We start from the raw sequence: 12007 nt of genomic DNA, 5'->3' as shown, positions 1-12007 counted from the left end.
CGTTGCCTGTTTTGTTAGTGACGCTGCGGGCTTCGCTGCACGGCAGAACCGGAGAGGCCGCCTCGGAACGCACAGCGTCCAGCTCGCGCGTACCGCGCGCTGCAGTTCGCTCGTCGTTTGAAGTACGCGTGGGCAAACTACCGAGGGCAAAAGGTGACGGGAACGCGAGCGGGACCGCCGGGCCGCCTCGCGCACCAACGGTAGCCCCCAACGGAAGGATCGAGGAGCGAGACCGCCGCGCCGGCGGGAGGGCGGGGCGAGCGCGGCCGCGAGTCGAGGCGAAAGGGCGGAAACGGCCGGCCGGCGCCGGTGATGACGTTTGAAGCTCTTCCGGAGCCGGGGCGGTGAGCGCGGCGCGCACGGAAGGGGTCGCGGCCAGGAGGGTTCCGCGACGGGGCGGGCGCGGGGGGGAGAGCGGCGCGGCGCGAGGCCGCGCGAGCCGGGCGGCGGCCGAGGCTGAAGCGGCGGCCGACGAGGGGAGGGCGCGGACGTTGCGGCGCCGGGAGCGGGCGGGCGGCCGGCGGCGACAAGTATCGCGAGAGGTGGCGCGGCGCCGGCGCTAGAGGTGACCGAGGCGGCGGCGGCCCCGGGTGCCTCCTCCTTCCTCACCGGGGCGGATCGGCGTGGGCGGCCATGGAGAAGACGGCGGAGGGAGGCGGCGGCGGCGGCGGCGACGCTGGGAGCGCCACGGCGGGGCCCGGTCCCCCGGAGGGGCCGAACGGCGGGGCCGGCTCCTCGCCGCCGTCCTGCTCGGCCGAGGCGGCGGCGGCGGCGGCGCCGCGGGGGCTGGTGCGGGTGTGCGACCTGCTGCTGAAGAAGAAGGCGCCGGGCAAGGCGAAGCGCGGCGGGCGGGCCGGCCGGCCGGCCAGCAGCAGCGAGAGCGGCGGCGGCGGCAGCGAGAGCAGCAACAACGGCAGCGAGGAGGAGGAGGAGGAGGAGGATGAGGAGGAAGAGGAAGAAGAAGAGGTCTCCGAGGTACGGCGGGCGGGGAGAAGGGCGCGCGGCCGGCCCCGGAGCTCCGCTTTCATAACGGCTCCCGCGGGGCCCCGCCGCGAGGGCGGGAAGGGGGCAGCACCGCGCCGGCCTCGTGGCGGGCTGGAGCGGCGGCACGGCTCCGCTCGCGCTGGGGAAGGGCGCGGGGGCGGCCCGGCGTGTGCGGGGTGGGGGGAGCGGGAGCCCGCGGCGCTACGCTTTGTGTCCGCGCCGTCCGAGTGGACGGGGGGAACCGGGACATCGGGGGGGCGGGTGGCGAGGGGGCCCGGGGATGGGTCGGCCCGGGGATGGATCGGCCCGAAGGCGTGCGGGTGGGTTCGCGGCCGCGGCGAAGGCTGCTCGAGAGCCCTGGGCGTCTCGCTCCCGTCCGGAGGATTCTCCGAAGCCGTCGCCGTGTAAATGTAACGCTGAAAGGAGCTCGAGGAAGCGCTGACAACTCGCTGTCGCTTAATGTGGTCGTTTCAGGTAGGTATCGCTGAAAGAGGCGAATGAGGACCTGAGCCTCTCTGCCATTTGCATCGGTGGTCACGCAGAGCCGCTGGGCTGAGCAGCTTTGATTCTGTAACGTTTCAACTGAACGGTTGCTTTAGTGGTGCTGTTCTTTTGTTTAACATCCTTCTTTTGTTAGCATCTTCCAAGCAGCCCCACGTTTTTCAAGTTTTTTTTTGAACGTTTATTTCTAAGGTTTTTCTGTTTGTTTTTTTTTTTTTAATGGTGTTTTCTTCTTTTGACTTAAGATTTATAATGAGCAAGAAGAAAGGGATGCAAGCGTCTGATAGGACTAAAGAAGGACTTGGCTATGCTAGTGATGGCTTTGTCTAGGAGAAAAAAAAGTACTTTTTTCCCATAGAAGTTGATATGAGAAAACATTTCATCCCCTTAGTAGCAGAAGGCCCCCACTGCCTGCAGTTCAGGCTCAGTTAACAACTGATGAGGTTCAGTGTTTATTTGGTTGTGGTTTTGTTTTTTTTTTTTTAGTATCTGTTTTTAGGAAAGTGAGCATCAAGTTGGTCAAAGCTTTTGAAATGGGAGATTGGCAGCTGTAATCATGTACAGAAGTATTGCACTGAGATCCAGCAGTCCTACAGATGTTTGGCTGCTCTTTGACGGGGTCTGTTGGGTTTTGCATGAAGTGTGGGTATCTGGTGCCACAGGAGATGTGTTGGCTGATTGCTCAGCATTGAGATCAGCTGTATGGGACAGCAGCGTTCAAGAGTTTGTGTAAAAGGAAACTTACTGGCAAAACTGTGGGTTTGATTTGTATTTGTAGCCATTCACTGAAGTGGCTTCTTACACAGATGGCTTTCCAGAGACATCGTGGATGGCATGGCAAGAAAGATGAAGATAACAGAAGTAGTAGTAGTAGTGTAGTCGTAGCTGACATGAGCGTTTGCTTGCATGCTGTGCCTTATGTAGCCAGAGTACCTGTTTAATATGGGTCAGGGTGGTGTACAGAGATGATAAAAGGAAATGATCGTTAAAATATCATGAGGCAGCAGAACAGTACTTTTTTTTTTTTTAACATAACTTCCAGACTTTGTAGGTACCGATAGCTGGGAAGTAGGTTTGGCGTCTGGAAGCTTCCCTGATTGTTTCATCCTAGTCATGGTATGTAAGTAAATGAAGACTTTCCCAGGCTGAGTGGCTTGGCTTTAAATACTAAGCAAAGGCTAACAAACAAGCAGAGCATTTAAGTCCAGGTCCCATGAGGAGCTGTATGGTATCTGCTTAATTAATATTAATTCTTGATCATTCAGATTAAAAAAAAAAACAACAACAACCAAAGCCTGTTCTGGTTGGTTTTTTTTTTTTTTTCCTCCACTGACTTCAGGATGGAGTGAGGTAGCATAGAATATGCACAGCTGAAAACAGTTTTTAGGTACGTGAGCACGAGGGTGGCCTGGATAATGGAGCAGAGGATCTAGCTTCAAAGTACTTCCCAGCAGCTCCTGGGGAGGAAATGTGTTTTCAGCAAACGGGAGTTTTCCTTGTCTGAAACCACCTTGATGTTTAATTTTGACTTTTAATAGCTTTCTTTTTTTTTTCTTTTGGTTCTTAGAATTTTTTGGTAGGAGGCTTTTCATTTTATGTGTTTATTTCAGTTCAGGCTTAAATTGGTGCATGTAGTTTGTGTGGCTTTCAGCAGTAGGACTGCTGTCTTCTGACTGCTGGCAGTCTGGAAGGCACATGAAGTGAAACCAAATCAGTTTATGGGTTTGCTGTAAATGGAAACTATTGTGGAAGCACTGCATTTCTTGGTGTTCCCTCTCAACCATTCTGTTCATTAACTGTGTGAACTTAGGGCAATTTCTTAGGCTTTTTTTTTTTTTTCTGCTGTTCCCATTGCTAATACGTTAAGGCTTCTCTAATCTCTGAGCTAAATTACTTGTTGGTTTCACTGTTAATGAGATGGGTTTGGAAAATGAGGAGTACAGTAGCAACAAGTCAAAGGAGGTATAACTGGAAACCTGGCAGACTCTAAATCACAAAAACCCCATGAGTGGAAAGACATTGTTTTGGCTCAGTTGTTGCTGTGCTAATGGGATGGAATAAAAAGTTACAATCAGATGTTTTCATCTCAGTCTGTTTCTAAACTCAGATCTCAGTGTGGAAGCATAGGGGATGGATGTAGCTCTGGGAAAAGTTGAGATTTCATACCACCAGCTTAATGAAGTCCTATTACAGTGATGGTGGCAACCTCTAAGCTTGCTTTCTGAAATTACAGCAAAGTGGCGTTTGTCAGAAAAAACACTTTATGTAGCACGGTCCAGTATTGTCTGTAAGTGGCAAGTTGCCTTTTCCCTGTCCTCTGGTTTATAAAGAATGTCAGCTCTTTTCAGCGTGCAGGAAGAGAAGTCTTAAGATGAGAGGAAAGGAACAGGAGAAGTGACGCAGCAGAGGAGGTCAACTTGCATGCTTCCTGGCAGAATTCTGCCCTCACTCGATGAGTGATCACGTGTACAGCAAGCAAAATGATTCTGTCTTCAGAGAAGTAGCCTCATAGGCTTGTTTAAGGAGCTGTAATGTTAAATAGGACTGTAGTGACTCCTTGATTGGGTGAAAACTCCCAACAGGTCTGTGCAGTCGGGCAGAATTTGCACAGATGCAGTTACATGTGGAAAATGTCATGGCTGGATGTTTTTAAGTGTTTAATAGCGAGATGAAGGAACGTCTCTGGAGTCAGAATTATGTGAGGAGTATCACAGAAGACTGTACTCTTAAGCCAAACATTACATCCTGACTTGGCTCAGTATAGTTTCCCCTTCCCTATTTAACATAATCTGTTGCTGATATGTGAATACATGAAACACACATAGAAAAATGCTCATCACGTTTCATGTGCTTTGGACCAAGTCCAAGGTCTGTCTTCTGAGCTGCTGTTAGATTTTAAGGATATGAGTCTAAAAATAATGGGGGAGGGGACAAACCAGGTGAGTGAATGCTGACACATGTGGTAAGGAGTTTGAATATTAAGATTGGTTGAGAACTTCTGTATTTGTTACCTTTTGAAATAAAAACACAGGTTAGCAGTTCCTCTGAACTCAGGTTTCAGGTAAAACGGGTAAATATGCAGGTAGGCATCGTCAAAGTTCTCACTTATGTACCAGTTTTGCTAAACATTTGTCTTTAGTAAATAGTAAAATGCATTAGGACATCACTTACTCAACCAAAGTTTAATTGTGTGATATAAAGTTAGTATATACGTTGATTTTTGCCTTTGAAGTTATGCAGGATCTTTGTTCCTGCTGACACTGAAGTTCATAGAATCATAAAATGGCCTGGGTTGAAAAGGACCTCAAAGATCATCTGGTTTCAACCCCCCTGCTACGTGCAGGGTCACCAACCACTAGAGCAGGCTGCCCAAAGCCGCATCCAGCCTGACCTTGGTCATTTCTTTCTTTAATATCATACCCATTTTGCAAGGGTCTCAGTTCAGCCTTCCCGTTGATCGAAGAATCTCATGATAAGCAGATGCAGATCGATTTTGGAGTTGTGTGTGGTTATTTCCTTCCCTTTTCCACCCCCCAGCAATAGGTCTAGTTTGATACAGCATTCTTGGATGGCTTCTACAAATCTACTTTATTAAACACCACCTTCAGTAATATTGGGTATGTCTGAAAGCGCTGCCCTACACAAAGGATGTTTTTTAGAATTCTCAGCTGTTTATGGAGCATTCTTGTTTTTACCATGGCCTTGTAGCTTCTGTAAATATAAGCTCGCTCTTGTTTTCTCAGCTGCAATTGAATTAGTAATTGAACTAGTAAGAAGTAAATAAAACAACGAAACACCCCAGTTTGCTGCAGTTCCTTCATGCAAAGGAAGCTTCTCCAAATTGCTTGTTTTAGCTTCAGATACGAAGTGCTAATCTGAAAATTTGAGCTTATTGGTGTGCCTTCAAGATTGTCACAGACACACAGTTACAGTACATCGAAGTGTCAGAGTAAGCTGTTTATTTCAAGCATAACATTTATTTCCTTAATCTTTATCCTGACTATTTTAATACGACTCCTGGAATGAGAGGCTTTTGGCTTCAGCAGGGATGCAGAAGAGCCACTATGTCTGACTTGACTGCTGTTGGTTGTATTCTCTGTACCACTGTTACTCTGAAGATGAGTAGAATGAGGGATTCCTGAGAGTAGATTTTACTCAAAAATCCCTGAAGTATCAGGGCTGGTAGAGCCTCAGAGTAGTGCAATCTGCTGTAAGTAATCCCAGGAAGGAGTAGTTAACCATCCCTTCCATATTGTGTGACAGTGTAGGTTCCACTAAAATCAGTCTGAAAAATGGGAATTGTGTGTTGGTTGGTGTTGCCGTTTCTTGCCAAGCAACCTTCAGCTGTTACTGACCTCACTGTGCAGAAGGTGTGTGGGATATGCCCCTTATCAAAGGAGTAAAGCTGGTAGATCTCATGTGCTTGTGAAGGGAATGAGAGCACTGTTCCAGGCTGAGGTCACAAGCAAGGTCTAGTGGTGCTTCTGTATGCCTGGGAAAGGTTCTAGGTGTGCTGAGTTAATGAATGATGTCTGGTTAGGGCTAGTGCTTATTTAAATACATCTTTAGGGGACTTCTGTCTAAATTGTTAGTGACAATCTGGGTTGAAAAAAATAAAAAAGCTCTGTGTGTAAAAATGAGCACTGCAGGAGGTGGAGTTAGATGATGGTGGCACCAGGTGAGTTTGTTTATTCCCTCCAATACTTCTATGGGAAACAGAACTCCTGTCTGCTGGCTGGATCCAAATGTGTTAACAGTTTAGTTCTTCTTAGAGAATGGTTTGTGTGGATGAGAGCGGATCTCCTCCTTATCTGTCAACTCTGAAGTCCAACTAGATTAGATGACTTTATTTTCTTCATCTCTGTTTTGGAAACAAAACTGTCAGTACCTATTTAAAATGAAGTTTATTTGGAAGCTTTATTTTGGTATTGGGAAATCAATGCTGCAGATCCTAGATAGGTAAGGAGGTTCTCTTTTCCAGTGTTAAGGAAATAAGTCCTCACAACTTTGAATAAAGTAGAAAAAAGTCTACAGTTTGCATATTTTTTGTTTTAAGGCACTTGAGGCAGGACCCCTGGTTGCGTTGGTAGGCAGCTTGTTTGTTCCAAAGTGATGATGTGCTTCTGGTTCTGGGATGCTACGGCACTTCAGGTGACTGTGCTGACACATGTTCTTGAAGGTGTGCTGCATCCGAAGAGTTTCTGCAGCTTTTTCTTGGCAATATTTTTATCCTCAAAAAAAGCTTTGATGTTTTAAAAGAAAAATGAACGTTTGGGTAGGGAAAGATTTAATGCTAGCAGATGGTTTGGGTAAGGATGCTTAACATGACCTCACTGATGAATGTATAGGTGTTGGTGTTGAGGTGTGACTTCTTGTGAGCCTAGTATAGTCTTTGTGTTATATTGACAGAAATATGTGAAGGGAAAAAAAAAACGTGTATATGATTTACCATCATAAGGCAGCATTTCTATTCAGTTTTCACTAAGCAGTCAGCTGGAGAGTTTGTCTTGCTACTCTGAATGTTCGTCAGCCATGTCTTTCTACCCTGTATGTAATCAAATACTCATAGTTGTGTGAAGACTGAAGCCATGTACAGGTGTTTAACTGTCCTGGCACCTTATTTTCATATTAAGCAACCAGTGTATACCAGACTGAAAATCAGGCATGAGACCAAGCATGCCCTAAATATATCTTAGTTGGTGCTTGCACTGTTTTCTTCTAGGTCAGGTGTTGTAAGCACAATGATTATGTATGCATTTACTCGAAGGTACTTTTGACAAATATAAATTACTGTTTTATGTGCAGGTTCTTCTACTCTACAGTATTTTAACTAGACCCTCAAGTCCTAAAAGTAGATTGGCATATTCTAGAAAATGAGCTGAAATTAACCTTGGCTTTTTTTTTCCTGCTTCATTCCAGTCTCTTAGCTTGAGTTGGTTGTAGTGTTAATCATCAGAGTGGGTAGCGTGTCCAAGTATGCAGCTGTTAAGATGCTAAAACACAGAGCTTGCAAGACATTTGGAGTGTTTAGTATGATGAAATGTTTGTAGTTTTGGCGTCCGTTCTCCTTGAGTTCAACTTGTAAGAGTCAAAAAGTTAAGTGCCTATGTGTTAAGTTCACGTCCTGATTATTTTGCTTTGGTTCAAGTTAAAGGCATTTTACACAGTAACAAAACTTCACGTTCCAGAGAGGTTGCCTTGGATTTGGGCTTGCATTTCCCCTCTCCCCCAAATCCCAAAGCTCCTAAGCCTTTGCAAGGACAGCTTTGTGGAGTCCGCTTCAGCAGGCGGAGAACATCTGAATCCTCTCTGTGGCGGGGAGTGACTCAGAGATAAGAGGAGGAAGGTCATTTCTGTCCTCCCAGTTTTTCCCATACAAAAGAATAGAACGAAACAATTCATTTAGTGAGAAGCTGGAGGTCCGCAGTACTTCTGGTGTCTGTAATGTATTCAGTGAGTCGCATGTTTTCCCATACCTGAGCTTTGCCATATATAAACTTCAGGCAGTTTTTCCCTTTCGTTCATCTTGTCCTGAAGTGTTTTGCCAGCAGAATATTCCTCCTCAGCTGGTTCTGCAGGTGTGAACTGTTCTCCTCCACGGAATGGTGAACAATGCTTTAATGAAGTTGAAAATGTGAACTCATGGCACGACTTAGCTTCTTTCTGAAGCGCTGGGTGTCAGCGTGGGCACTCATCCCACTGAAGTCAGGGGAGTCAGGTTTGTGGGAAGATTGCAGTGAGCCAGCTGCTGGGGAGGAAGAAACAAAAGCAGCCATTGCTTCTCACAGCAGCTTGGGAAACGATCTTATTTAAAAACCTGAGCGGCAGAAAAAGCACGCTCACAGCTGATGGGTCCTCAATCCAGTTTGTCAGGCAGAGGCTCGGGAGCTTGTGCTGACACAGCGAGGAGCCCGAAAGGAAGAGCCAGGAACGTGGATGGGGAGGAGGGCTGAGGACTGCCTCTTCTGGCAAAACTATTTATTTAAATGCCTGTCAAAGAAACACTTGCATTGTCTTTGAGGAGTGGAGCTGCTGAGAATGCTACAGATGTGTGAGAATTCTGGTATTAAAGGGCAAAGCAATCCTCTTCACGGTTCCTTTGGATTTGGTGTTTGAAAGTGGCTGGCAGAGTCCTGGAAAGATAAATGGCATAAAATCTTTTTTTTTTTTTCTTCCAGCTTTGAAACTTAAAAGCTTGAGATAAAATCAGCACTGACATATTTTTATTCTCTGGTGTTCCTTCCAGTTCTTTAAAGCAGTGTGTTGAGGGTAGATCAAAAGAGAGGATTGAAGTAGTGTTGCGTTAGAACATTGCTGCGTGTTTTAAGTGTAACCACTGCTGCTTTTGTATCGCTCAGCGGAATGCGGGCAGGAGGCGCTTTGTACGCCAACCAGCGTAAGGTGGACGCAAAGCAAGACTGGGATGGGTATGGTAACTGTGCTACAAATAACCAGCCTAATTTTAAGAAAGAGCGCTTACTTTTAACTTAGCAGTCTGCTAGATAGATGAACATACGCCTTCTGTCCATCTCAGTCACTAACAGAAGTGAAAGCATAGCAGCACGCTGGTATTTTTGTGAAGCATCAACTTGATAAAAGACTGCAGTGATAAATACAGTAGCAAAGTTTAGCACATAGTTTAAGTGGATAAACATCGCACAGGGCTTTTCTGAACCCTGCATGTGTGGGAAGCGGCTTTGCTTCTCAACTTGTGTATAAAATCACTCTAACTCTACTTGTGTCTTTGAGATGGTCTTTTTTAGTATGTGTATCTATGTAAAGTTGGGTTCTCAGACACCTTTCTGACATAATACGGCATAATGGGATGAGTTGATCTAACATTTTACTTCTTTCTCTGACCTATAACCAACTGTACATTTAAATGGCTTCAGTTTTGCCAGCTCTCATTGCAGCCAATCACTGGCCTGCAGTCTGTCCAAAACGTGCTATTGAGGGTATGAAGGGAAAAGGGGAAATAGCTGTGAGGAGTTCTGGTTGCTTTTCCTTTGGAGTCTAGAACCAAGCTGTTCTGTCAACTCAGGACCTGCCTTGCTCATGTTTGTGGGGTTAGATTTATCCTTTCCAGCTGCATGTTGGTGCAACAGCTCTGCTGAATGACAAGTTTGTTCTGCAAGTTAATAGAGATGCTAATTCCTTTTGTATTTTGGGACACTGCATGCTGCTCTGTCCTAGCTCTGCTTAGTTAAGTGAGTTTATGACCTAACCCTCAGTTTACTGGCAGGTATCTTTGCCTTCACTAACTTGATCAGTGTTACTGGCTTTGAAGATGCACGTGGAGCAGTACCATCTTGCAGGCACTTCCTTGAGTGAATTAGGCATGAAATACGAGCAGTAGTACTCTCAAAGAACTGTATTTAAACTATTCCTGCATGTGAAACAAAAACATTTTGCAGGTGTTCTTGGTGGTGGTTTTCATTGTAATCCAGAGATGGGTGCAGTCTTTCCAAGCCATAGGAATATGCTCTTAGTAGGAATAACTTGAGAAATGTGTGGTGCAGCACAAGCACAGTCTGGGAAGTATTTAGAGTGTTTTCTTTAGCATTTGTGATAGCAGGCAGTGGATGTTCTGTTTACCTCCAATAACTTCTACAACACTTGATTCAATGAGGTCCCAGTAAGACATTTCCATTAGATTCTGTGTGAATGATTCAGTTTGAATGTGGGGGGAGAGTGAGATCTGTGCAAGAGAGCCTGTTTCTGATGGGTTGAAAGGGGGCTTCATTGTGCACTGAATGCTTCTAGCTGAGTTAAAACCTGAAGGTTTTTCATTTTTTTGTACTTTTAAAAACCTTCAGAGTTAGTCTTCAGCTGAAATCAGGCTCTTAATTATCAGTTCACCTTGTATTGAGAAAGGCAGGTGTTTGTGACTTCATTGTCCTGCATTTCTTTCACTGATCTGAGATAAACTGAATGGTTTTTTGTCTTCTAAAGACTTGAGAAATGGTTGTCAGGAGGCTCTGAAGTCCAATGAGCAAGTAACATTCAGCTAGAAGGATTTTAACCTGGCAGCCAGTTTGACTGTGCTGATGGCAAATGCACTGAGGTTCTGCTGTGAGGTTCTCAGGATTTCTTGACCTTTCGAGCCGCTTCAGGTGAAATAAGTGAGCAGCTGCATTATAGTTAGCATAGGAGTTTCTCATTGTTTTTATTCAGTTTTTGCACTCCTTCAGCTTTTTTTTTTTTTTTTTTTTTTTTTTTTTTTTTTTTTAACCAGTCTGCTGTTAAATTTCAGGCTTGATGTTCCACTTGATAAACTCAGTTCAATATCTGAACTTGAAGATGCCAGCCAAGCAACTGCCCTTCAGGAGCTTTCCAAAAGAAAGAAACTAAGTACAATATTATGGGTTCTGCTCATTTTTCTAAGTTAGGTGGAGTGTGGGAATACGATAAAGGAAGTTGAACCTTGTCTAAATGTGGAACTGTTAGAAAATTTCTTTGGTTTACAGCTGAGAAAATGGAGACAGGAGGATTCTGATCCAGTGGATCTTGAATTTGAATTTTTTGGTGAAGCATGTCAGTGATGAGTTACTTAGATGATTATACTCCAGGAAAAATCATGGCCTTGCCTGCTTAGAAATGAGGGGGAAACTGACATTGAAAGTAGATTCTTTTGTGTGAAGGTTTGCTAACTGTCTGTATTTGTGCTTGAACTCTTAAGGAAATTCCAGTGGCTGACCACTGTTATCTGTGAAAACTGCTTTATATTTTTATGTCTTTTTTTTTTGGTGGTGGTGGTGGTGCTGGGGGGAATGAGACAAGACTAATTGACAACATCAACCAAGTACTGATGTGTTTCCGTGAAGTTTAATGATTAAAGAACTGGAAATAAGGAACTAGTCTGCTACATGTTGTGTTCGGTCCTGTTCATGGTTACTGAGTTCTACATTATAGTTTGTCAAGGTCAAAATGTATCATGTCACAGCAATTATAAGAGAGCCTCTGTGTTTGGGGGCTTGTCTGAGTATGAACCAAGTGGGATGAAGGACCAACTTCTAAAGCAGACATTCTCCTATGTGTATATGAAATGGATTGCACAGACATGGAGTATGTTAAAAGAGGATCATTTCAACCTTGCGCTCTGATCTTTCATATACTGATGTTAAGATGTCTGGAGTTAGTACTTAGCATTGAAGAGGCACTAGTACTAATGTTGTTAGATTGTTCTATTATGTGAGAAATTTTCTTTGCTTAGAGGCTCTACAAATGCCGTTGAAATTGAGCATAGCTTCCCTACTGCCATGACAAACGGGAAAGGAAATATAATTTGAAGAATCTGTCCTGTTGCAAATGGGTGTCTTTTTTGAACGCATTCGCTGTCTTAGTTGTGTGTAGCCCAAAAGCAGGCTTCATAGGTGAGTTGAAGGTTCTTGAACTAAAGACTTGTAACAGTATTATTACCTGGTAAAAAGTTGGACTGCTTGAAGGGGAGAACTTGAGAGGAAGTTCTACAGAAGACTCCCATTAGACAAACATTTCTGTCAGTAATGTTACACTACTGATG

General features: G+C 45.1%; 1 protein-coding gene across 1 annotated transcript in view; it reads left to right on the top strand.

Moving 5' to 3' along the window:
• Positions 1-1330: 1330 nt before the first annotated feature.
• Positions 1331-12007, top strand: part of ANKRD17 (ankyrin repeat domain 17) — an 80912-nt gene continuing 70235 nt past the window's right edge. Inside the window, exon 1 of the mRNA XM_042872021.1 lies at positions 1331-1458. Within this exon, the coding sequence (XP_042727955.1) occupies positions 1444-1458 (15 nt within the window). The 5' untranslated portion in view covers positions 1331-1443. The remainder of the gene's footprint in view (positions 1459-12007) is intronic.

The sequence above is a fragment of the Lagopus leucura genome, unplaced genomic scaffold, assembly GCF_019238085.1.
Source record: "Lagopus leucura isolate 7727_CA_CO unplaced genomic scaffold, USGS_WTPT01 Super-Scaffold_100004, whole genome shotgun sequence".
NCBI lineage: Eukaryota > Metazoa > Chordata > Aves > Galliformes > Phasianidae > Lagopus > Lagopus leucura.
This window is presented reverse-complemented; position numbering and strand designations above follow the sequence as displayed.